Source organism: Spermophilus citellus, assembly GCF_964194105.1.
Source record: "Spermophilus citellus genome assembly, chromosome: 3".
In the NCBI taxonomy this organism is placed as follows: Eukaryota; Metazoa; Chordata; class Mammalia; order Rodentia; family Sciuridae; genus Spermophilus; species Spermophilus citellus.
Genome location: NC_138184.1, coordinates 17,278,623 through 17,304,962, shown reverse-complemented (window position 1 = coordinate 17,304,962; position 26,340 = coordinate 17,278,623). Strand labels below are relative to the sequence as shown.

At 47.3% G+C, this 26,340-nt stretch overlaps 1 protein-coding gene across 7 annotated transcripts in view; it reads right to left on the bottom strand.

The window, feature by feature from the left end:
• Nucleotides 1-957: 957 nt before the first annotated feature.
• MAU2 (MAU2 sister chromatid cohesion factor) overlaps nt 958-26,340 on the bottom strand; it is a 34,115-nt gene continuing 8,732 nt past the window's right edge. Inside the window, exons 2-19 of one of the 7 annotated variants that reach the window (XM_081287995.1) lie at nt 23,164-23,181; nt 22,655-22,720; nt 21,035-21,130; nt 19,487-19,581; nt 16,523-16,550; nt 15,999-16,154; nt 14,756-14,902; nt 14,590-14,680; nt 12,030-12,133; nt 11,365-11,442; nt 10,982-11,047; nt 9,595-9,681; nt 8,687-8,736; nt 8,380-8,457; nt 8,097-8,208; nt 3,248-3,338; nt 2,459-2,586; nt 958-2,143 (exon numbers count right to left, since the gene is read on the bottom strand). In XM_081287995.1, coding sequence (XP_081144121.1) covers nt 1,997-2,143; nt 2,459-2,586; nt 3,248-3,338; nt 8,097-8,208; nt 8,380-8,457; nt 8,687-8,736; nt 9,595-9,681; nt 10,982-11,047; nt 11,365-11,442; nt 12,030-12,133; nt 14,590-14,680; nt 14,756-14,902; nt 15,999-16,154; nt 16,523-16,550; nt 19,487-19,581; nt 21,035-21,130; nt 22,655-22,720; nt 23,164-23,181 — 1,638 coding nt within the window. In that variant the 3' untranslated portion in view covers nt 958-1,996. Of the gene's footprint in view, nt 2,151-2,458; nt 2,587-3,247; nt 3,339-5,161; nt 5,532-8,096; nt 8,209-8,379; nt 8,458-8,686; nt 8,737-9,594; nt 9,682-10,981; nt 11,048-11,364; nt 11,443-12,029; nt 12,134-14,589; nt 14,681-14,755; nt 14,903-15,998; nt 16,155-16,522; nt 16,551-16,810; nt 16,832-19,486; nt 19,582-21,034; nt 21,131-22,654; nt 22,721-23,163; nt 23,182-26,340 lie in introns of those variants that run through there. The other 6 variants (XM_081287990.1, XM_081287989.1, XM_081287993.1 and 3 more) reach the window with 6 other exon arrangements.

The following is a 26,340-nucleotide window of genomic DNA, read 5'->3' as shown; positions in this document are numbered from 1 at the left end:
TCTTACGACTAAAATAGAAACTGATTTTTGACTCATAGGAAGGTACTTATCAAAAGCTGTATGTGACAGAAAGGTGCTGCTGTGAAGGTGAGGTTCTAAATTTGCACATACTTGTGCTGCATGTGTGCATGCCCACACACCCAAGCACGCACGCACACACGCGCGCGCACACACACACACACACAAAATTTGGCTTCCATAACGCTTGAGTGAACATCAAATATCGGGTACAGAAGTTTTTAATTGTAAACTTAAGACCTTATCCTTAACTTTACATATACATACATAACAGGATAGTCACTAAAAGCGTTTTAACATCAGGCCAGATGTTAAGTTTTGAGGTTCTCATTTCAACTGCTCTACATACAAAATGCCCTAGAAGCAAAACAGACTTAAATAAATAGGCAGAGACAAACATGATGTACAACGTTGATTACAGTGAATGCAGGTCTGAAGAGGGGGACAGTGTGGGGTCCAAGGCAGCAGGAGTAGGTCATGGAGATGGAAGAGTTCCATTTCCATCTCAGGGGAGGACCTGAGGGTCACCTATAGGGGGATCCATCATGGTAGAGCTTAACAGAGGCCACAGCTTGGGAGGAAGACAAGACAGGGACATCTTGTTGGCCAGTGCCATACCTTCTTCTACTGGCATCACTGAGAGGCACAAGGCTCCTTCTGGTAACTCAGGGATGGAAGGTCCTCTCAGGACACCCTCCACCAGCCCTGTCGCTCTGATCAGCTTTGCCTCTGACCTAGAGAGCAGCCTGGCTGTGGGTGGTGGCCCAGCAAGTGAGGGAGCTATTGATGACCTGCCTGTAGCCAAGGCACGCCAAGGCCTCGGAACCCTGAATAATCTAATGTCCCTTCAGCCAGATACCAATGCTGTAAGCAGTCTTCATGAAGCAAGGGTGATGAGACCTGGAAGCCCACCATCCCATGGCAGGAAGATGCTCCCAGTGCCACCAAACACTGGGGCACCTTCCTGATTATCAAAGAAAAGAGCATAAACCCAAGCACTGCTGTCTGGGTTTGGCTCAGGAAGAGGCTTCAGTGCCATCCCCCAGGGCCTAGTGGGGATGAGGGTGGGGTTACGAGGCTGAGCCACTGCCCACAAATTCCTCTGCAGAAAAGGCCACAGAGCTGCCAGGAAGAAGACCTCTCTGACCCTTGTGAGGGGGAGCTTCTGCCCCACACCTGAATTGGGCTCAAGAGGTGGTCTCAAATCTGGGCAAGCGCCCCTCTCCCCTGCTTACTGCTTCTCCACAGCAACACAACAGGGGAAATGCAGGGGTCTCAGCTTTGAGAATCTCTCTCTCACACGTACACACACACACACACACACACACACACACACACACACACACACACACGAGCACACACCACAAGGCGTGGGGGTGACTCCAGTCAAGGTGCAGATGATTGGAAGCTGAGTTCTTAGGTCCCTGAGGGCCCCTGACTATAGGCCCCGGCTGTCAGAGCAATAGATGCCGGAGAGAAAGGCAAGCTGGGAGAAGCACTGGGATTTGTGCTTTGTCCCATATGTGGGCCATTGCTTCTTCCCTCTGAAATACGGCCAGAAACTGGTGTCTTGCCTCTGGGCTCTGGAAGGTGCTTTGAGAGAAGACGACACACTTCAGCCCCTGCCCAGCATCAAGGCGATGACCCCGAGGTACTGCCCATCCTGGCACATGGGATCAGGAGCTGGCTGGGGTCTGTGCCCCATTCCCCAACCAGACACTCTCCGCAGGTGTGTGACTCAGATGTGGAAGCAGGCCTGGTAGTTGAAGTCCACTTTTAAGGATGGCTCTAGAAAGTCAGTTCCAACATCCCACCTGTGAGCCTTAGCACCAGGGGCTCCTGGCACAAGGCAGGGCTGGCCAGCTGTCCCTTTTAGGAGGGCAGGAACTGGCCCACACACTCCCCAGGACTAGGAAGCTCTTAGAGACAGTTGGGGAAGAAACCTGGGAAACCCAAGTGAGCGTGCCTCCAGGAGAGCTCAACTGCCATCTGGGTGGAAGTCGGGGACACAGGGCCCCACAGAGGCCCTAGGAGCTGGGAAGTCCCCTCCAGGGGCCTCACAGGAGGCTGGCCAGGCTGGTGTTGGGTCCATTCTGAGCTTGGAACTGCACGGGGGGTGGGCCATCTGTCCACTGTAGGAAGGAGAGGACACAGGTGGGTGAGGTGCCACAGAATCTTCCTAGGGAGAGTCTGGAACGCAGTTCCCTAGAGCTGATCACCTAGCCAGGACCCCTGTCCTCCACACCCGAGTCTGTGGGCTCCCTGCATCACTCCCTGGGGAGTGGGTGCCCATGGCAGTCTCCCTCATCAGAGGCATCTCCTGACTGAGTCAGAGCTTAAGACAGTGAAAAGAAAAACAGCCACACACGCCCTTTCCTCCCCCAGGTGGGTGAGCCCGCCCGAGGGGCCCTCCACCTTCAGCCCTCCCTTGTGTCCGCACCGTGATGAGGTTGTGCTCAGGGAGGCTGCAGGCCTCGATGTGGTCTTGGAGCAGCTGCTGTGAGAAGTTCTGATGCATCTGGGCAGCTTCGTGGGCATCCATGGCATTCCCGCAGGCTTTGTTCAGGTCTGAGGGTGGGACACATGTCATCTGAGATCCTAAAACTATTCAGGGATATCAAAGCCCATGTGCCACCCTCACTCATGGGGTAGACAGGGCTGGACAGGTGGTGAAGGCTGGATGGCCAGTTATTTGCCAGCCCTTGGGCACGTGAAAGCCTGCTAGAGGACACCCAATGCCCAACCTGTGGCCCAGCAAGCTCAAACATGACCCAATACCTGCCCTGAGCCTCCCCCCAGGACCCTTGGTGAGTCTCAAAATCTGTTTCCTCTATATATAAGTAAGGTGCTGCAGTCACACTGACTGATACCTGCTGAGCACCTGCCCTGCACCCAGGACTGGTCCGCCTGACAGGGATGACAAATGTTTGCATTCAGAGGGAAAGAACCAAGGCCAAGAGGGCCACGGGTCATATCCCTGATCAGTCAACCAGAGATCATGTTCCATCCTCATAGGTCCTGAGGAGACCAAACAAGACCCTGCATTTACCTGATGCCTTAAACTGTCCCAGATACACTGCCCTCAAACAGGGTCCCCTGGAGAAGCGTGCCCTACTCATACTAGATCTGGGGCCATGGTCTGAGCAGATGAGTAGGGCTTCATCAGCTGTGTTCATCTCTAGGGAGGGCCAGGCCAGAGCTGAGGAGGAGGAGTGGCTTCTGTACTCACCTCTCAGCAAGGCCGATGACCACAGCTGCACCGACATGTCCGGGATCTTGCTGGCCAGCTGCATGGCGGGCACCACCATGTTATTACTCTCCTGTCAATGAAGAGCAGCTGAGGGGGGACTGAGGGGCTGGTGGCAGGTACAGCTGGGCCCCACCTACCAAACCCTGCTGTTTGTGCTCTTGCTGCTGCCTGGCAAACTCCTATTCTAACCTCTGAGCCCAGCTAAAATGATCTTCTCTGAAGTACTCCTTGTCTATTTTAGAAATAACACTGCCTTTGTTCCTGGCTGTGTATGCATTTCCTCATACATGCACAGTCAACAGTAGGCCACTCTGTGTGCCTTTCTTTCCAATGGAGAAAGATACTGAGGCCAGTCAGCTCTGAACCCACAGTAAGAACTGATTTGAAAGGGAAACTCATTCAGGCATCCCTGAATCTAGAAGGGCAGCCAGCAGCCTGCCCAAGGGGCTGCACCAGTAGCACTGTCGGTTGGCAAGCAGGAAGTTTGTCTTTGACACAGGAGTCTGGGTTTTAGAGAGGCTGCTGCAGACATGTGGGGCTCTGTGGGTGCCAGGATGTGTGAGACTTCTGACTCAAAATTCTTTATGTAATAGCCTGGTGTTGACCCTACTTAGGAGCCCCAATATCTCCATGATGAGTCTGGAAGAGCCCTGTGAAGTCCATCAGGGGCCATGTCCCTGTCCCCATGATGAGGGCCTAGAACTACTGGATGGGCTTGTACTATATAGCCTACATGGTGTCTGGCTAAGGATTGAGTGCTGATGGTCTCAGGATGAGGCTGGGAGAACTCTCTGTGCAACAGCTACCAACAGCCCATGAAATATGTGTCATATACCAAGACATACAAAGCATCAAACCCAATCCCATATGCAGATGCTAACACACAATAAGGAGAGGAGGGAAGAATATCAGTGGATTAGACAAAGGGGAATGAAGGGAAAGCAGAGGAGACGGGAATAGGAAAGGCAGTAGAATGAATCAGACATAACTGTTCTATGGTCATATATGAATACACAACCAGTGAAACTCCACATCATGTAAAACCACAAGAATGGAAAATTATTTTCCATGTATGTATGATATGTCAAAATATACTCTGTCATGTACATCTAAAAACAACAAATAAAAAAAAGATAGAAAAAAAAAAAAAAACCCACAAAAATCTCAATCCCCAAGACCCAGCTTTCATGATGATACTTGGACTGGGATATTCTTTTTTTGGAAGACCAGGGATTAAACCCAGAGGCACTTAACCACTAAACCACATCTCCAGCCCCACTCCCCCCCTTTTTAAAAAAAACTTTGAGACAGGGTTTCACTAAATTACTAGGGCCTTGCTAAACTGCTGAGGCTGGTCTCAAACTTATGATCCTCCTGCCCAGTTGCTGGGATTACAGGCATGTGCCACCATACCCAGCTTATGTAGGGATATTCTATCTTAAGATAAAAAAGCCTATCAACTCCACACTGTCACAGAGTACACCTTGAACATGAATTCCAGGTAAGCCTGAAAGGTTTTAAAAATTTAGCTAAGGGGCTGGGGTTATAGCTCAGTGGTAATAGCGCTTGCCTAGCATGTGTGAAGCACTGGGTTCGATCCTCAGCACCACATAAAAATAAATAAATAAAATAAAGGTACTATGTCCATCTACAATTAAAAAGAAAAATTTAGCTAAACTCTCTTGCAAACTCAACAATTATGGCAAAAAAACTGCTCTCCCCTAGGCCTGAGGTACTGGTGAGTGGATGATAGCCAGGCTGGGCTGTCTGTGGACACTTGGGTCCTCTGACCGCTGACAGAAAGAACAGGCCTCCCTCAGCTCTCCTGGGCAAGGCTCCTGATGCTGGCTTGGGGTGGCCTTATAAAAATCAGTCTTTTTTGGGGCTGGGGATGTGGCTCAAGTGGTAGCGCGCTTGCCTGACATGCGTGCGGCCTGGGTTCGATCCTCAGCACCACATACAAACAAAGATGTTGTGTCTGCTGAAAACTAAAAAATAAATATTTTAAAACAAAATTTCTTCTCTCTCTCTAAAAAAAAAAAAAGAAATTAGTCTTTTTTTTTTTTTTGGTACTAAGGATTAAACTCTTTTATTTTGGTATTAAGGATTAAATGCTGAATTAACTGTTGAGGTATATCACCACCCTTTTTATATTTTTTGAGACAGGCTCTTGCTAAATTGCTGAGACTGGCTTTGAACTTGGGATCCTCCTGCCTCAGCTTTCCGAGCTGCTGGGATTATAGGCATGTGTAAATGAACCCAACTAGAAACCAGGTTTTTTTTTTTTTTTTTTTTTTTTTTGAGAGAGAGAGAGAGAGAGAGAGAGAGAGAGAGAGAGAGAGAGAGAAAGAGAATTTTAATATTTATATTTCAGTTTTCGGCAGACACAACATCTTTGTATGTGGTGCTGAGGATCGAACCCGGTCCGCACGCATGCCAGGCGAGTGCGCTACTGCTTGAGCCATATCCCCAGCCCCTTTATTTTATTTTTATGTGGTGCTGAGGATCAAACCCAGAGCCTTGCACATGCTAAAAAAGCGCTCTACCACTGAGCCACAACCCCAGCCTCCACCCCCCCCCCCCCCCCGCCTGACCATTCTTATCCTGCACTTCTTCTACTCAGGTCCTTAAGGCTGATGCCTCCATGGGTACCCACAGCCCTGACCTCATAGAGCTGGCTTTGCTGTGTCTGGCTGTGAATTCCAGGCCAGGACCTAGGTCTGAGGACCCTGGAGGCTCTATATTACCCCACATGGGCCCAGGCATACAGGGGTCAGTGTGTGGGTTCCCCAGTAAATTGTCAGATACTCTGTGTCACTTGACACAGTCAGAATTGCAGCTAAAGAGCTGCTTTCTCCACACTGCCCAGGTCAAGTGGCTTCTGAAACAATGCTCTCCGGGTTCTAATCCTGAGTCTGTAGTTTGGGGCTATGTGAACAGAATCTCTCCATCTGCTATGTGGGATAATCACAGCCACTGTCCTGAGACCTGAGGTGGGATGCCAACACTCAGCAGGGCCTCAGTTGAACACTTCAAGACACACCAAGGTCACTTATGCTGCTCAATGAGGACATGCGACCCTCACTATACTCAGAGGCTATGGGGCAGGTGGAAAGAACGTTATAGGAGTGCAGCTACACTCACAAGACCAAACCCATAGCTTATTCTCCTTCAGGGTGGCAACATCCCTAGTGTTGAGGCCATGGGATCATTAAGACCTAAGTTGCAGGGCCCACTGGCCTCGGCAAAGGCTTGCCTCATTGCTTTAGGGAGGGGGATGCACCAAACTCCTTAAGAAGGAGTGAGCTGGGTATGGAGATGCATCTCTGTAATCCTAGCAATTCAGGCTGAGGGAGGAGAATCACAAGTTGAAGGCCCACCTGGACAACTTTAGCAAAACCTTGTCTCAAAATAAAATATAAAAAGGGCTGGGGGCATAGCTCAGTGATACAGTGCTTATTTAGTGGATGTGGAGCAAAAACAAAAAACAAAACAAGGCTGGTGTTGTGGCTCAGTGACAAAGCACTTGCCTAGCATGTGCGAGGCACTGAGTTTGATTCTCAGCACCATATATAAATAAATGAATAAAATAAAGATCCATCAACATCTAAAAAAGCATTTTAAAAAAAAGCTTCTGATAGGTATGAAGACGGGTGAGATTAAAAAAAAAATTGCAAAAAAGATTAAAAAAAAAATTGCAAAAAAGCCTAACAAGCAAAAAAAGGGGATGGTTGTGGTGGCGCACGCCTGTAATCCCAGCAACCTGGGAGGCTGAGGCAGTAGGATCACAAGTTCAAATCCTGCCTTAGCAATTTAGCAAGACCCTAAGCAACTTAGAGAGACGAGGTCTCAATATAAAAAAAGGGTTAGGGATGTGGCTCAGTGGTTAAGCATTCCTGGGTTCAATTCCTGGTACCAAAAATAAACAAATAAACAGAAACCCCAACAAACCAACTTGTGAGGGGGAAGGAGGTAGGCAATGGAAATGGCTGGATGTGGATGACAAATTTTATCCTCTCTGCCTCTCAGGCTTTTCATTCATTAATTAATTTTTTTGGTGTGTTATGGGAGATTGAACCCAGGGATTCACACATGAGAGACAAATGCCCTACCACTGACCTACACTCCTAGTTCTCTCAGCCTTTTACAATGAACATATTTTCTTTTTCTTCTTTTTTGGTACCAGGGAATGAACCAATGGGGGTGCTCGTGGCACTATTTCCCCAGCTCTTTTTATTTTCTGAGACAGGGTGTCCCTAAGTTACTTAAGGCCTCACTAAGTTGCTGAGACTGTCCTTGAACTTGTGATCCTCCTGTCTTGGCCTCCTGCATTGCTGGGATTACAGGCATGTGCCACCATACCCGGCAAGCATACTTTATAGAATGGGAAAATATCTTTAATAAAAATTAAAAGTCCTAAGAGGTCACATGGGTGACAATAGGCAACATTCAGATACAGGAATCTCATCAAAGACTGCTGGCTTGGGACAGGTACACCCCAGGTATTCACTGTGCCCCAAGGGACAGTGTGTGCTGGGTAGACAGAATCCACAGAAGTCTGGTTGAGAGAAGGCATCTCTTTGGCAATAGGCCTGTCCATCCCTTAGGCATCAACAAATAGGAGAGGGAAACTGCTACTACCTGTGACAGCTCAGGGCAGCCTCACAGGTCTAGTACTCAGCTCCTCATAGCTTTAGGAGTGGTGCCAGTACAATGCAGTCTAACAAAATGTGCTCATCCAGGTCACAGGATTGGAAACATTGTGCTATATGATGGTGCTTCCCCATTCTGTCCAAGCCCCAACCCTGGGTCCAGGCCAGGAACTCACCCTGTGGTTCCCCAGCACATAGAAGATGTGGCCCAGGAGCACAAGGGAGCAGGCTGTGAGTCGGTTCAGGTCCTCTGCATTGGACATCTTCAGAGTTTCTCGCAGAAATCGTCTACACAAGGGGAACATGGATATTGACACCCTGTAGGGACATCTTTTAGACAAGAGGCAGTGGCAGCCTAAAGAGGGCACTGGGTCTAGTGGGGGCCTGGGTCAAGGCTGTGGGATGGAGAGGAATAAACTGAGGATACAGTCCATCCACCAACCTCTGCTCTGTACTCACTTGGCCTCATTGTAGCGACCCTGGAAGAAGGAGAAGAGCCCACGCACATAGAAAGCCGCTGCTCGGAGGCAATGTGAGCTGTGGGGAGAACACAGTGTCACCTACAGGTGGTTTTTGTGAAAGAACTGATTATTCAAAGGGAGTATGTTTGTGTGGGATCTCCAAGAGCCCTCCAATACAGTCTAGAAGGATGGGGTGCACAGAGGTGCCAGAATGAATGAGACAGTCTAGGGTCCCAGAGAACTCACATTACCCAAAGAGCAGAGGGCCTAAAACAACCTGGGAAGGGGCACCTGCAACTGCTCACCTGACAGGAAAGCTGTGGTCTGGATTTATCCTCTCCAATAAACTGTACAGCTATGGACAGAAAACATTAGTTAGAAGCCAGGTAGGGCAGAAAACAGGCAATCAGGGGCTTCTATGTCATATTCCCACCCCTCGTCTGGCCCTCAGACAACCCTATTAGCTGCTTCCTGACTGCTACTGGGGCTGGGGCTGGGCTTTCTGCTCCCTGTAGCCTGATAAACCACCCGGAATCTGGGAGGTCAGCTCTTTTTGCAGACAAGCCTTAACTAGAACGAAGGCTGTGGGAGTGAAGAGAATCTGGGACACTTTGAAGGAGGACCCTAGGAATGACTATATAAGATTTAAGGATAAGAGGCGTGGGGGTGTATTGTAGGGTTAAGGGGGGGATGGTGGGAGGAATTTAACTCATGTAAATAATGTCTGGGAAGACCATGTGAGGGTACTAGGCCTATGAGGATAGCCCTGGGCACCTCCACCCAACTCAATAGCTAATGAATGACCGGACTCTTCGGGATTCAATCAGCTGAGGCTGGGGCATGGAGACACCCTATAGGCAAAGCACACATGACTGCCCTAGATACAACTGCTCAGGACAGGGCCCTAAGGCCTGCCTGAAATTCTAAAGCAGACAGCTTAGGCTATGAGACATTGGATTTTTTATATGGAATTTAATAAAGCACAGTTCATTTTCAACAGTGAGAAGTGTTACATATCTCTGGGAATGCTTTGTCCCAAACCTGACCTCCCCCAACCACAGCCACTAGTCCAGCCTGTGTGCCTCTCAGGATGGGAGCTATCCCCGTGCCAAAAGGTAAATACCCTGGGGTTTACTGAAACCAAATAAGAGAAATAAGACCCCAAATAAGAGAACTGAGAGAAAGGATACCAAACATGAAGCATGTCACCTACTACCTCTTGGTGTCTATTTCCTTCCCGTATATACACACTCGCCAGGTTGGTCACTATGAAGGCCCACAGCTCCTGGTGGTTGGTGAGCTGGAATAGGCGATAGGAACATTAAGGAGCCAGGTCATATGCTGTTATGTCATACTGGGGTCCACTTGGGGTCACAGCCACCCAAAAGTTCCATAGCTTTTGGAAAGCTCCATGGCTATTTTGGAAACTTCATCCCCCACCCCCACAATTTCTGACACTGACCTTCTATATCCAAGAATAGCACAGTCATTAACTCTTTCCATTATAAATCCCTTACTAACTTTATGGGACATTTACAAAAAAAAAAAAAAAGGAGAGAAAGAGAGAGAAACCACCCTGATCCCTTTCTCAGTACATGTTACATTTTGGTACATCTTCTGTTTGTCTCTCGGGACTGAGACTCAGGTGGCCTCTCCATCTACACAATGGCTAGTGACCTCTGGGTTGTAGTCAGTGCACGCTGACAGGCACAAGCTGGTCTTGGGGAGACTGCTCTCCACTGGGGGAGCTATTGGCCCCAAAAGGCTGGAAGATGAGTGAAGTTGTGTCAGAGACCAGAGATGGTACTGATGGCTAGGGGTGGTCCCTAGCTCTTTTTGGGAACCAATCTAAACAGCCTAAACAGTGCCCAGACCCTGCCTCCCAATGGGGCTGGGCAAGTGCCTCTAGGCAAGAGGGAACCCAGTAGCACATATCCTGCCTACAAGATTCTGGCAGACTGAGGAGGTCCAGAGTTTTCTGAAACATGCAAGACAATTCAAGAAGGTTCAGAAGGGCTGGGGTTGTGGCTCAGTGGAAGAGCGCTCGCCTAGCACGTGCGATGGGAGCTGGGTTCAATCCTCAGCACCACATAAAAATAAACAAAATAAAGGTATTGTGTACAATTAAGAAATAAATATTAAAAAAAGAAAAAAACAAGGTTCAGAGAAGAAATGATTGGGTTATGAGAGCCTTAACCCAATGGGTGAATTAACCCCCTGAAAGGGATTAACTGAGTGGTAAGTGAAGTGGTAGGGTGTGGCCAGAGGAAGTGGGACTTGGGGGCATGGCTTTGGGGGTTTATATTTGTATCTGGAGAGTGGAGCTTCTCTGTTTCCTGATCACCATGTAAGCTGCTTCTCTCTGCCACACTCTTCCACCATTATGTCCTGCCTCACCTTGAGCTCTGAGGAACGGAGTCAGCTGTCCATGGACTCAGATCTCTGAAACTGTGAGCCCCCAAATAAACCTTTCCTCCTCTATAGTTGTGAAGGTTGGGTCTTTCAGTTGCAGCAGCGAAAAAGTTGACTGAAACAGACTACTCCCAACTTCTTATACAGAAATGTTGCCCACACCGAGGAGGGAAGAGGTGGCCCCTTACCCGCAGGGCAGTGGTGAACTGTGCTTCTGCATTGTCCATGCAGTTGACAGAGACGCAGTACAAACCCTGGAAGAAGAAGGTGATGTGATGGGGTGGTCCCCAGGGGGCTCCCATGGCTGCATCCAGCAGCCGTGACAAATGACTCAAATGAACCAGCTGCATTTGGGCTCTACCCTGACGAAGAAGCAAAAAGGTAAAGCACTTGCTATTGTCATGCCAGACCTGGGCAACTATAAACTCAGGGAGATGCTCAACAGAACAAAGCTCACTAGGAACATTCCAGATACTGCCTGGGGTGGTGTCATGGGGCACTTTATTGGAAATGTTCAAGATCCTATCAGGATGGTACTGGGGCATTGTTCAATATCCTGGAGGGTACTTACCAGCAGTGTGTGTAGCTGTGCTGCATGGTTGGAGAAGAGTCGGGGAGATTGCTGGCACAGTTGGCAGACCTGGGAGATCTGTAGGAGGGAGCATATTAGGGTTACAGGCCCATAACCTGGGACCTGCTTCTGAGCAGCACTGGAAAATAACCCTAAAGATAACAGGTATGATTGCATCTTGCCTTCCAGACTGGAACAGAGTCCCAGAGGATGTACCCACCATAAGGGCAAAACGTGGTTCTGACTCCCTGTGGATGGCGACCCTTATCTGTGACCCACCTTCTTTGTCTGTTAACATATGTCTTGCCTGTAATGTACCTTTACCCTAGAGCCTTCTTAGGAAGGTGGGCATTGCAGATTATGAACCCTGGAGCAGGATGGGGGTATGAGCATCATTATGGGGAGCCCTAAATTCCTGTACATCATGAACAACATTTTCTGGGTATGCAAATTATAGGGAGAGGGTTTTCATATTAGTTCTCCAGACAAGTGTGTGTACAAGAGTACAAACTGCTGAGTGATAGTGAGATGACACAATGGGATGTCCTGCTAATACAAATTGAGAAAATTTACAGGTCTCAAACTCTAACACCTGCTCCTTGGCCTTCCCAACCCATAAGTGCATATGTGTGTGGGTGCACACATGTATTCCCCCCCAGCCCTACCTCCTGTAGTGCAGTAGCCTTGTGGCCTGTGACGAGCCGGCACATGATGATATGCTCCAGCAGTATCACTTGGAAAGAGGACAGGATGGGGCTGCAGTCGAGCACTGGGGGCAGGGGAAGAGTTAGGAGTGAGCAGACACGAGAGGCTGAAAGCGTCCCAGGGAGGCACTGACTCCAGTCCTGCCTCCTATCACGCTGCTCTGATATCCTTACTTTGCCCAAGTAAGGGAGCTCATCTCCTTGTTCAGAAGAGGAAATGTAGTCCAAGCTAGGAGTTGATAGTGAGAGTGTATTAAAAGAAAGAAATCTTGCCAGGCACATGCCCATAATCTCAGCAGCTTGGGAGGCTGAGGCAGGAGGGTCATGGGTTCAAAGTTTTGAACTTAGCAAGGCTCTACGCAACTAGTGAGACTCTGTTTCCAAATAAAAATACGAAAAGGTCTGAGAAATGTGGCTCACTGGTTAGGCATGTTGGGTTTAATCTCTAGTACCAAACAAATAAACAAAAAACTCCAAGAGGACTGCAATTTCAAGGCCAGTCTCAGCAACTTAGGGACAGCCTACATAACTCAGCAGGACTTTATCTCAAAATAAAAAATTAAAAGCGGGGGCTGTAGCTCAGGGGTAGAGTGCCTGCCTTGCACATGTGAGGCACTGGGTTCAATACTCAGCACTGCATAACAGTAAATAAATGATGGGCTGGGGATGTGGCTCAAGCAGTAGCACGCTCGCCTGGCATGCGTGCGGCCCAGGTTCGATCCTCAGCACCACATACAAACAAAGATGTTGTGTCCGCCAAAACTATCTCTCTCTCTTTAAATAAATAAATAAATGAAAAAATATTGTGTCCATCTACACCAAAAAAAAAAAAAAAAAAAAAAAAGGCTGGAGATGTGGCTCAGTGTTAAGCACCTCTGGTTTTAATCCCTAGCATCAAAATAAATAAATGAGTGAATGAATAAATGAATTTTGGCTGGGCGTGTACACAGTGGTAAGGTATGTGCTTAGCATGCACCAGGCCTTGGGGTTTGGGGTAGGAAGTGACTTTTGATGGAGCATGGTGGCATGTGCATGTAGCCCTAGCTACTCAAGAAGCTAAGACAAGATGAATACATAAGCTGGAAACTTAAGGTCAGTCTGGGCAATACAGCAAGATTCTGTCTTGTTTAAAAAAAAAAAAAGGCCTAGGGCTAGGGATGTGGCTCAAGTGGTAAAGCGCTCGCCTGGCATGCATGGGGTGCTGGGTTCGATTCCCAGCACCACATACAAAAAATAAAGATGTTGTGTTCACCGAAAACTAAAAAATAAATATTAAAAAAAAAAAGGCCTCGAATGATTTATCTTTAATATATTATCACCCGTCAATAGGTGCTCAAGGGCATTTTGGACAAGGAGGTTCTAGTATCGAAGTTGCCTTGAATCTTTTTATTTTATTTTTTAATTATAGATGGACTCAATGGACTTTAATCCATTTATTATTATTTTTTATGTGGTGCTGAGGATTGAACCCAGTGTCCTCCAACATGTGCTAGATGAGCTCCCCACCACTGAGACACAACCCCCGTCCTGTTGACTTGAATCTTTAGGCTGTGTAACAGGGTCTCAGAAGTGGCAAGGACCCTAGGAAGCTCCTGGAAGCATTGCGCAGCTATCCTTCTGTTAGAACCAAATGGTGAAATCTTTTCCTAGCACAGACACAGGGAAAGAGAATCATAGTCCCTTTGGGTTTTGTTGTTTCGTAGTTCTGAAGACTTTTCTCCCAGTGGTACTCAGGAGGACATAGGAAGCAAATGAGCAGATTTATGGGGATTGTGGGCTAGCCACACATACTGGGGGCTCTGGGTTGAAGCTACACTAATATCCTGTTCCCAAAGGATGGACTAAATAGCTCAACATCTGTAATTCACAATCCACAACCTCCAAAGACTTTGCCACAGGTCAGTGAGAGCCAAGTTGTAATTGCAGCTTTACCCCGAGTGTGTCCATGTCACAAAATTGATAACAAGTGGCACCATTACCTTTCTTTTTCTTTTCTTTTTCTTTTTTTTTTTTTTTGGTGCCAGGGATTGAACTCAGGGCACTCAACCACTAAGCCTCATCCCAAGTCCTATTTTGTATTTTATTTAGAGAGAGAGTCTCACTGAGTTGCTAAGCGCCTCGCCATTGATGGGGCTGGCTTGGAACTCGAGATCCTTCTATCTCAGCCTCCCGATCTGCTGGGATTACAAGTGTGCACCACTGCCCTGGCACACCCCTATTTTTCTTGACTGAGCAACACTGTACTGGCAAGTATTGAGTAGGGCCCTGCTAACTCACATGGCCACTCTGTATAGTTGGGATGGACAGGACAGAGATGGAATGAGGCCCTGGCCAGTCAGGGGCTTCCCCTTGATCTTAAGCTTGTTCTGCTCTGCTCTCATGTTGGCTGCAGGCATCTGCCACGGTGAGTGAAAGACCCGATCTGCCAACTAGAGACTGCTGCTGTGATCGATCAGTAAGATCCAGCATGGGTGGCACCATGTTGAGCCTCCCATCAGGGGGCGCTGTGAGTCCAACTTACTCTTGAGCTTCTCCAGCTGCATGAGGGCCTTGTCTGTGTACTTCTGTGCCTTCTCCAGGTAGCCCGCCTGCATGGAGTGCATCACTGTCACCTAGCAAGAAGACCAGCAAGCAGAGGTCAATGGGGTCCTCTCCTTGTCCCCAACCTAGGACCAGATGGAACTCACCAGGTAGACAAGCACACACATGTGCTCCTTGGGTAGCCAGTGGAAGAGGTCAGCAGGGTTGCTGGGCAGGATCTCATCATCATGAAGTGTGGAGATGGTCTGGATGCACTGCTGCAGCTGCTTCAGGCACGGCTTCACACTCTTCACCTGTGGGAGCATGCAGGTGGCACCCATGCTTAAGAGTCTGCCCATTCCCACCTTGCCACCCTCGGCTTCTTCTATTAGGAGTGTCCACTGTCCCCTTCTGCCCTATCTACCTCCTGCAGGAAGTCCCCCTTTCCCAGGGATTAGCTGGGTTGAGTATGGGGTAGGGACGCATATTTGGTAGGTAGCTTTTGGGCATGGGAAGTAGCCTCCAGTGTCCAGGAGTCCCTCCAGCACTGCAGCTCTTACTAAATGGCTTGTCTGCACTAGGTACCCTGTCCTGAGGTCACACTGGGTATCTGGATGGCCCTCAGTATCCACTGAAAATGGTGGCTGTAATTTGCTGAGCAAGGAGCTCAGTCCAATGGGCAAAGGTAGACACTGATAGAGGGAACTGAGGAAGCCTCTAACTAATGAGAGGACCACTTGGTACTTTCTAGGACTCTCACTACTGTCAGTCTCCACCTGAGGCCTCCTTAGAGAGGCCCCGCCTGTGGTAGGTCCATGGAGGTAGGGGGTAGAACTGAAGTACATAGGTAGTTCACACCCCCAAAAAGGCTTGAGATGGTCACACAAGCACAGGTACAGGTGCTCAAACAAAGCCTCTCCTCAACCACACCAGTACTACTCAGTTGAGTCTTGGTTATGGCTGGCATTAGTCCCTAAACCTCACAAAGCCATCATCTGCTGGGGAAAGGGATGGACAAACACTGTGAGCAACTGTTCTAGAGCAGTTGCTAGGGTGTACTCTCATAGATCTCCCAATTGGCCCTTAAAGGGCTCTAACTGTTTATGTACTGAGTGAATGAGTGTGAGTTCATTCATCATTACTCCTGAGTGAGGGCGGGGCCATTGGGATAGACCCTGTTTACAGAGCACTCTCTGCTTGTAGAGACACACCAGAAAGATGATGGCGCCAGCAGGTGTGCCAGAGCAGGATGGGGTTTTGTGTGCGTGTGCGCACATGGCAGAATAATAGACCTTCTGAGTATCAGGGTGATGACAATGCTACCACAGTCCAAGGCCCACATTCCATTTGCTGCTTGCACTCATCCATGCCACTCTCCAGAAGAGCCCTCCTGTGAGAGGCACCACACACCTGCCCAGCATCCAGGTAGTGGGTCACCTGGAGCACCAGGAAGAAGACTCGCAGTGATTCCTTCTGGATGGGGTTCCCCTGCCAGTTCTCCACGATCTGTCCACACAGGGTCAGCAGTGGGTGTACTTCTTGCAACTTGCGCTCCATCAGTAGCAGCTGGGGAAAGAAAGGTACAAGCACTGTATTTCAGTGTTTATAGGAGCCCTCATGGATGCAGAGCTCCCCAACCACCTACTATGAGACATTACCACCACCCCAGGGAGCAAAGCCAGGTTGAAAGAAACCCTCGTCAGGCTCCTTCCTCAGCATAAATTCCACAACCTGGAACCAGAGTTTCAACTCTGAACCCCATAAGAGCACACAGCCCTCACCCTGAGGTTGCTTGCCATTTCTAAGAGTCTGGGCAGCTGAGGGGCCAAATCATGGAGAGTGGGTGGGATGTATGCAGACCCTGTGTGTGGGGGGTCAGGCCTCACTTCCACAACATGGGCTACACTGGATTCTCCTGCCCAGCATCAACTTACCATCCCCTTGCTGAGCAGGAACAGCGCCCTGGAAAACAGAGATAAGTCAGATCTTTGAGGGGCCAGGATCTTCCTAGAATAACTAACTAGCTGCCCAAATGCTCAAGGGACCTAATGGGCTGATTTGGGGGTAGTTAAGTGGATGACAATAAACAGTCTCCAGTGAGGTTTGTCTTATTTACAAGACAGCTGCATTTTGTCCAATTCTATCTTCATTAACATTTTTGCACAGCTTTGACAAAGTCCAGAAGACCACGTTCCAGGCAGGGTGGAAGATGGCACACTTACTATCATCTATCTCAATGTTGTGACACAGCAAACAGTGGGCCTGGAAGGAGGGAACACAGAGGGTAAGAGCAAGTTGGGACTCCTCAATGCCCCACTGTCTTGTCTGTGACACAGGCAAAGCCCCCCATTAGGTTCCTCTCAGGGTTAAGAGGACAACTCAGAAAGGCTCAGGCATATCAGCAGCCTCATCTCTATCCTTAGAAGGTTTCTATTGCCTCTCTATCCTTCTACTTTTTCTCCCTTTCTTTCTTTTACTGTACTAGGGATCAAACTCAGGGCTTCATGCATGCTAGGCAAGCATACTGCCACTGAGCAACATCCCCAATCCTTTTTATTTTATTTTTTTTAAAGAGAGAGAGAATTTTTTTTTTTAATATTTATTTTTTAGTTATTGGCGGACACTACATCTTTGTTTGTATGTGGTGCTAAGTATCGAACCTGGGCCGCACGCATGCCAGGCGAGCGCGCTACCGCTTGAGCCATATCCCCAGCCCCTCCTTTTTATTTTAAAACAGGAGTCTCATTAAGTTGCTCAAACTTGTGATTCTTCAGCCTCTCAAGTAGCTGAAATCATGGGTGTTCACCACTGATTCTAAAAGAGCATTTACAGCTGTTCCTAGCCACAAGTGATAAGATAAGCACCGTAAAGAAAGTTTAGCAGACAGCCAGGGTGCTCTTCCCCACCTCAGCTCCAAAGGTGCCTCTTTGCATTGGCATTAGGGCTGAGAGGATCCTGGATTTAGGGCTGGGGGTGTGGTGCAGTGGTAGGCCACTTGACTAAGCATGCATGAGGCCCTGGGTTCCATTCCCAGAACTGCAAAAAAAAAAAAAAAAAAAAAAAAAAAAAAACCCAAACCACAAAAACGCAGCTGTAATAGCCATGCCCATAAGCCCTGTTTTGTTTTAATACTAAACATTTGTCTTCCCAGTTTTCTCAGGGTCCTTATATACTATGGCCAAGACCCTATGAAGTAGGCATTATTCTCTCATTTTAAATGTGAGGAAACTATGACAGGAGGTCAAGGAACAGAGTGGGGACATGCACCAGGGAGTGTATTTCCCTTGCCTAAACACTGTCCTGTTTCGTTGTTCTCTCATCTCCTGCACACTCTAGGGTTAAGCTTTTTTTAAATTACAGAAAAGAAGTTCATGTAGGTCCCCATGTTTTCACACAGAAAATGCAGAGTCTAGGAGGCCCTATGTTGCTGACACAAGGCTTTGAGCCAGGGGACCTGTAAGCACTGAACCTTGGTGGGTGTCCACCAGGCCACTCAGCACAAACCATGTGAAACTAAACTGTGTAACCAAGAAGGCTTGTCTGGGCAATGCTCACAAGTGAATGTTTTCTGTGATCAGCTGTTCCTCAGAGGGTGGCTTTGAGATTTGCTGAAAAAACCCAGAGCCCAACAGCCTGGCATGTCACCACAGACTCAGCTATAGTAGAAAAATGTAGGGGACAGGGAGGGTCTAGAATATGGTGCCCTTAAGTCAACCAGTGTAACCACCATCAACCCAGGACAGGGCAGCCAAGTGATGGTTCTGAATACTTCGACAGTGTCCCAGTGATAATAGCCTGCAGGGAGCTTCCTGGTACCTGGAGGGTCTAGAAAGTCTACAGCCTAGCCTCAGAATACATGCACATGGGTCAAGAAGTTCTCCAGTGTGGGCATTTTCCAGAATCCCAACATGTTTGCACACAATAAGAGCACTGCTGTATGGAGCCACTACTAAAGAGGATTCTTCTATATTGGGGAAAGAGGAAGCCTTCACCGAGGGTACAAAGGGAATGATGATGGTGTCTGGCCCCTAACTCTTGAACAACAGTCCATGCAATTTTGCACATAACATGATCTTGATGTCCCTTCCTTGACATAAACAGTGGCTTAATCTGCTTCCTGTTCTTTTTTTTTTTTGTTAATATTCTTATTTTTTAGTTGTAGTTGGACCCAACAACTTTATTTTTTTATTTTTATTTTTTTTAAAGAGAGAGGAGAGGGGGAGGGAGGGGGGGAGAGAGAGAGAGAGAGAGAGAGAGAGAGAGAGAGAGAATTTATTTATTATTTATTTTAGTTCTCGGCGGACACAACATCTTTGTTGGTATGTGGTGCTGAGGATCGAACCCGGGCCGCACGCATGCCAGGCGAGCGCGCTACCGCTTGAGCCACATCCCCAGCCCAAGGACCCAACAACTTTATTTCACTTGTTTATTTTTTTATGTGGTGCTGAGGATTGAACCCAGGGTCCTGCACGTGCAAGGCAAATGCTCTACCGTTGAGCCACAACCCCAGCCCTGCCTCCTGTTCTTAATCCAGATTTCTCAGTGGCCTGAGCAGGTGAAGTCGTCTATGGTCTGTGCTGTGCATGCCCCGTGCCACTGAGGGTGCATCTTTGCAATAAAGAGCAATAGTTAAGCATATTGTGTGAGCACTTGTTATTTCAAAATATGCTGGAAATGTATAAGTGCCAACTCTGTAGACAATTTCAGCTGTCTCTCAGCCCTATCCAGTTTTTTTTTACTTTATAAACCACAGGATAAAACACATCTCATTGTACCGTTAACTTGCTTATCTCTTATTATGCAAAAGGATGCGCTTTTTTTTTTTTCACACTAAAATCCTATTTGTGCTCAGGAATAAAATGGCTAAGCCAGACGGGAGGGGTGGAATGGGTGCCTACCGTGTGTACTCGGATCCCACCACCCTGGCGTATTCGGCCCCTACACCCAGGAGGTCACATGCTGACACCAAGTCCTTCTCAAGTGTGTGCAGTTGCTAAAAAGAAGAGAAAGAACAATGACAGCTGCTACCAAATCTGTGTTCTACAGAGCCTGGCCTTCCTGTTTTGCTTTATCAAGTCAATATTAATTGCTCTGAGTATAGGCCTCTACCCTACCTATAGTATACAGCATTTAAACTTAATGGGGTATAGAACCAGTAGTTCATTCTCATGAGCACAGATCTCCCAAGGTCCTGTGAGTGTCCAAGGTAAGAAAGTCTGGGTGCTTCCTGGGTCTCCTGAGGAGGGCATCTGTGGTGTGCTCTGGGGCTGATGAGGAACTCCTTCAAGGCAAGCATCTAGCCTTAACTGCTGAAAATCCAAAAGCCTCAAAAGGCTGAAAGTCACCTGCAGATTTACACTTTAGAGCACAGGTTCCTCCTCACTATGCATATAACTCTGTGATCTTGGGTGAGTGACTCAAAGCATAGCTTACTTCTCTTTTTGTTAACAGGCACAATTGTGTGTGGGAAGATTAAAGGAGATAGTGTGTGTGGGGGACCCTCTCAGCCAGACCTTTCTGTAATAAGGAGTTCCTCTGGATAGGCAGTTTTGGCCCAGGGCCAACATGCTGTGTGCCCAAGTGGGTGATAGGGCTGGCTGTCACGGAAGGTGGGCCATCCTGCCCTCCAGGCCATCTCAAGTCAGGAAATGCTGGCCAAGGATCTGCCTGAGGGTACCTAGTGAAGGGGAGGTGCTGGCCCACCTGCCCCTCCAACAGAGTTAGAAAGGCCCAGCTCAGAAAGCCCACCTATCTAAGTATCTTGGCACACAGGGATTTGGGCACCACCTACATCTGAGGAGTTCAAGGTAGGTTGTGGGGGGAATAGGGTAGAACCCAGGATGAGGCTATGCCCCGTCAGTCCCCATGAGTGGGGCACTGTGAAATAAGGCTTGACTCAGCACGCATTGTCTAATAGGCAGCCTCTGCATATTTTTGTTTGTTTTTGAGACATGGGTCTCACTATGTTACCCAGGGTGGGTCTCAAAACTCCTTGGCTCAGACAATTCTCCTGCCTCAGCTTTCCAAATAGTTGAGACTGAGGCACTGTGCCACCATTCCCAGCTCTCTGTGTAGCTTTTAAAGAACTCAGAGGGCCTCTGGCAGGAAACATTTCCCAACTGTAATGGACATAGGGGAAGAGCAAGGAGGGAGGAGAAACTGAAGATGCCCAACTAACACAAGGCCCCAGGGAGACAGGCACTTCCACTGATTACCCAGGTGCTATGGCACTTCATAGAGCCTGGGGCACTGCTAATAGCAAGGCGCAAGCTAGGGATGCTGTTAAGGACTGAGGCTGGAGGGCACCTGTTAGCAGGTTACAGAAAAGTCCTTATATACCCACCCACATGGGGTAGCAGCCTGAGGGGAACCTATGCATCCTGGTCTCTGCTGTTATTTGTACTTGGGATACACTTTCCCCCAAGGTCCTGACCTCTGGTACTCACAGCAAGCTGGAAGAGCAGGCGGCAGTGCCAGTATGGGGTCTGCTGTGAGATCTGAATTGCTTTCCTCAGCAGTGGCTTTGCTGCATCAACAGAATTCTGAAAGGAAATAGTCAAGTTCAAGGAGGAAAAAAAAAAACAAGCTGGCAATCAAGCTGGATTCCTTATGTAGCAGCTGCTGTGCCAGAAGGCCGGTCCTGTTTGTCCTTACCAAAGGATTTTTTTTGGGTTGCCAAGTTACTTTATTAAAAGAAAAAAAAAAAAAAAAGATTTTACTGAACTCACTGGTTGGGAAGTTTTTGCACTACTCTTAAAATAACTTCTCTTATTTTTAAAAAATATGTGTGTGTGTGTATGTGTGTGTGTGTGTGTGTGTGTGTGTATATATATTTAGATGTAGGTGGACACAATATCTTTATTTTATTTTTATGTGGTGCTGAGAATTGAACTCAGTGCCTCACGTGTGCCAAGGAAGCACACTGAGCCATAGCCCCAGCCCTTAAAAAAACCTTTTTATTCAATTAAACTGAAAGTAGTTTCAGTTCAAAATCTTGCTCCATCAAATAAAATGCCAGTGCCCAGTTTTCATGTTCTAAGACCAGAAAGATACGCCAGGGACATGGAACACACAATTCTCACTGCCTAGGCCACTGCATAAATCTTTTCGAAGTGGGGAAGGCAATATTCAACTGCAACTGCAACTGATAAATAAGTCAAACTAGGGCTGGAGAATGTGGCTCAGTAGTATAGGTTTGCCTAATATATACAAGGCCCTGGGTTCGATTCTTGGCACCACCGCTAGGGAGAAAAAACAAAACAAAACAAACTATGGACCTATTAGGCTAGGAACAAGGCTGCTTTCTCAGTAGAAAAGGAATCGGCTGGCCCTTGTTAGCAAATGATTACTCACAGAAACCCTGGTACTAGGGTGTAGGAAGTAGAAAACAGTTGGCAATGTGTGTCCATGGGTTCTGCAGCTATGGATTCAGATAGCTATGGACCAAAAATATTCAGGGAAAAATAAACTGGGTATGTAGTGAACACATACAGACTATTTTTCTTGTCCTTATTCCCTAAACAACACAACATGACAAATTTTTGTATAGCATTTACATTGCATTAAGTGTTATAATACAGAGGCAATTTAAAGTATATGGGAGAGGGGCTACTGGGTGTAGGAAGCTCAATGGTAGAGTGTGTGCTCATTAGCATGCATCAGGTTTGACTCCCAGCACCACAAAGAATAAAGTAATAAAAGAAGTCCATAGGAGGATGTGTAGGTTCTGTCTACTATCATATTGGAGGGGGATCCTGAACTAACCCCTTATAAATGCTGAAGGATAATGGTGATTAGAAGTATTAAAAGCCAGAAAGGAGAGCTGGGGTTGTGGCTCAGTAGAGTGCTTGCTCTACTTGCAAGGCCCTGGGTTCGATCTTCAGAACCACATAAAAATAAATAAATATAATAAAGGTATTGTGTCCAACTACAACTAAAAAATAAATATTAAAAAAAAATAAATAAAAGCCAGAAAGGATTTCAGATTCTGTGAACCCCAAGGTGTTACTCTGTCACACCAAAAGGGAGAGATTCTTTGGTTTTCACAAAACTTAGTGTGTTCTTACCTCTTGACAGTACAATTCAGACAACAGACTTGCTGCTTCAAATTTAACATCTTCAAACTGTGGGATCTAGTGATGTCCAGTTAAGGAAGTAGATACTGCAAAAAGGTCAATTTTCAAAGGTCCATAAATCAGCGTTCTAACACTGCAGACATGTGCCTGGTGTTCCAAGTTCTCATATTCTCCAGTGCCCCCTGAGTTTGTTGCAGGTGGGTGTGGAGCCAGATGCCAGGGTAACGGAGGCATGAAGAGGAACATGGCATCCAGGAAGAGGCTTCTGGCCTTGAGGGGCAACCAAGGATAGAGCTAGGATTCTCCAGATTCCAATCTAACAAATTTCTTTTATTTAAATAGAAAATTCCTTCAAGGGAAAGGCACAGGCCTGGGATGTAGCTCAGTGGCACAGCACTTGCCTAATTGGCAGCAGGCCCTGGGTTCAATCCCCAGCAATATAGAAACAAATAACAATAACAATAAAAATAAAAACATAGGTCCCAACAAGAAAAGGATACTTGCTGTGATATCAACCACTGAAAGAGAAAGAAAAAAAGATGAATTCTCAGGCAAATATCAGCTCAGTTATTGGCTTACTTGGGGAATTTTTTTTTTTTGGTACTGGAGATTAGAACCCTGGGGGAGCTCAACCATTGTGCCACATCTCCAGCATTTTTTGTATTATATTTTATCTAGAGACAGGTTCTCACTAAGTTGCTGAGGCTGGCTTGAACTTGTGATCCTCCTGCCTCAGCCTCTAGAGCCTCTGGAATTACAGGAGTGCACCACACTTGGCTACTTTGGGATTTTTATAGGTTGCTCTCCAGCCCCAATACAGAAGTCCAGTTAAATAGGAAAGTAGCCTACTCAGCCTGAGAGGGTAGGCTCAATTTCCCTTCAAAGCAACAATGGAAATGAAGCCATAGGGCACTTGGTGGGTGCCTAGGGAAGACAGAATATCCTCTTTTGACATCAGAAGAGGGGTTTGCACTTGGGAGTCAGATCCTTTCTACTGTTGGCAAGGTCAATTTCAGTCAGGCAAGGAGCCCATAGTTAATCTGGCTCTCACATGCCATACAGTAATAGGGCTGACATTCAGCAGAGAAGAAGATATTCAGCAAAGCATTACACAAGGAATCAGGTACAACTGGAGAATGGGACTCGGGGTGTCAGTCCTTCTAGATAAGTGTGACTTGGAAGGCCAATGGGTCTTCTGTGCTTTTAATCCTGGCTGTGCAGCCTTAGTTAAAGGTGAAAAATGAAAGTACCCAACTAGATCAGAGTTTTAAGACTATCCCAGATGCACCAAAGAAATGTACAGAGAGGGCTGGGGTTGTGATTCAGTGATAGAGCACTTGCCTAGCACTTGTGAGGCACTGGGTTTGATCCTTAGCACCACATAAAAATAAATAAATAAGGGCTGAGGTTGTGGCTCAATGGTAGAACACTCGTCTAGCATGTGCAGGCACTGGGTTCAATCCTCAGCACCATGTAAATAATAAAAAAAATTGAAAGTATTATGTCCAAGTACAACTAAAATATAAATAAATAAAATAAAGGTATTGTGTCCATCTGCAACTAAAAATATTAAAAAAAAAAAAAAAAGACAGAAAAGAAAAAAGAAACGCAGAAAGAAGAGCCAGTGCAGCCCAGGGGTCAGCTGAGGGATGACTAAAGTCACATAAGTGAGAAAGTCTTGAGCTAAGACCAGCTGCCCACAAGACACAGATAAGCCAGGAGGGGGAGCTGTGAGACAGTGAGAGGGAGAGAGGGAGGGACTCCTATTGCCAGGGTTACTGATACTGATACTAGATACTACCTGTGGCAAGAAGGCAGCCAGAGCATCTACCTCCTCCTGTTCTTGCCCAAGACCCCTTGAAGCATGAACAAGAGGGTCTCCAGAGGGACAGAGCCAGCACCTGAAGCCAAGAGTGTAACCCCAGAGGTGAGGCTCCTCAGCAGGAGACAATGTGTGGAGACAGCACTTGTAATATGGAGGAACTGGTGACCACTGAAGTCAGGGTGCTTTCTATAAAAGCTACTTCACCTTGAAGCCCAGTCCAGCAAGAGAAGCTCTCTGGAAGGCCAACAATTAGAAGGAACAGCCAGTCAGAGAAGAGGAAACACTATGGAGGAGGTGCTGGGCTAGAGTTGTGCCAAGATGCCATCCAACTCCAATATAGATCACAGGGCAGGAAAGACCTCTAGAGAGAACAGGAAGCCTTTCAGAGAGTCCTGGATGGCCAAGATGGAGTGGGCTGAGTAAATTCAGTACCCATAGCTGACCTCCTAGTCCTATCCATGCCTTGGAACTGTGATAAATAAAGCCGACTCCATTTCTCTGCTACTACACCTCAACAGAAGTAAGCCAGACAATGAGAAAAGATGTGAACTCCTCCTGCCCCCAATCCGATTTGGGGCAGAGAAGCCATCCAAGCCCAGGATGCTCACCCTCAGTGCACTCTGGGTCTGGTGCTGAGGAAAGCCTGCACAGGCATGTCTGTGGGAGGCAACTTGCAAGGGATGCATCCAATTATCCACTGCCTGGGGAGGACCCCACTGTTCTATTTCTATGAAGTCTTGGCCAGTGCTGTAGCTTATGCCTGTGTGGGTTCATTAATGTCTTACAGCAACCATTTTAAAATTCTTTCTCCTTTGGGGGCTTTTGAGTGGTTAACATCTATTCAGCAGATAGTTGGGATGGACCTAATTTGTTCTTGACCTGACTGACATCTTTTCTTCATGAATCAGATGTGCCTGCTAATGATCAGCTTCCCTCTGTCAGCTCCTTCCATTTTCTGGGAATCATATTTTCGCCAGGTACTGTGGTCTACACTTTTAACCCCAGAAGCTCAGGAGGCTGAGGCAGGAGGATGACAAGTTTGAGGCCAGCCTCAGCAACAAAGCAAGACCCTAAGTAATTTAATGAGTTCCTGACTCAAAATAAAAATAAAAAGGGCTAGGAATGTGGATCGGTGTTAAAGCACCTCTGGGTTCAATCCCTAGCATTAAAGAGAGAGAAAGGTGGGGGACGGGGAGAAAATCACATGTCTTCCAGGCTTCCAGAGAAGGAGAGACTGGGAGATTGGTGAGCTGTGAAGTATCTTGCTCAAAGGTTCAAGACATGAACTTTCTCTTCTGAAAGCCACTTGTTGTTGGGAGCACTGGCTGGAGGACAGAGGACTAGATTCAAGGTAGGGATTTACTAAGTGAGTTAGCAATGCTCTAAGTCTTTTGAGAAATCTTAGATCCTAGAGCTCTTTTTTGTTTTGTTCCTGCATTGCTAGAAATAGAATTCAGGGCCTTGTACATACCAGGAAAACACTCTACCATTGAGCTAGCCTGCACCGACCCTAGGGCTCTTGAACATTAATTTTCCAGGACCACTGACCTTTCACCATGCTTTCATATGTATACAGAAGTCTCCCATGTGTTACTTGATAATGGGGATGCACTCTGTGAAATGCATTGTTAAGTGATTTCTTGCTGCATCTAAGCACACCAGACTGTTAAGACAGCTACAACACTACGAGGAAATATTATCTTATGGGATCACTGTCGTATGTGCAGTTTGGGGATTAACCAAAATGTCATTATGTGTTAGGCGACTTTACATACAAATGGAGGACATCAGATAAAGAAAGCATCATGATGTGCTGCCTCAGTCAATGCTGTGTTCCCAGTGCCTGCAATAG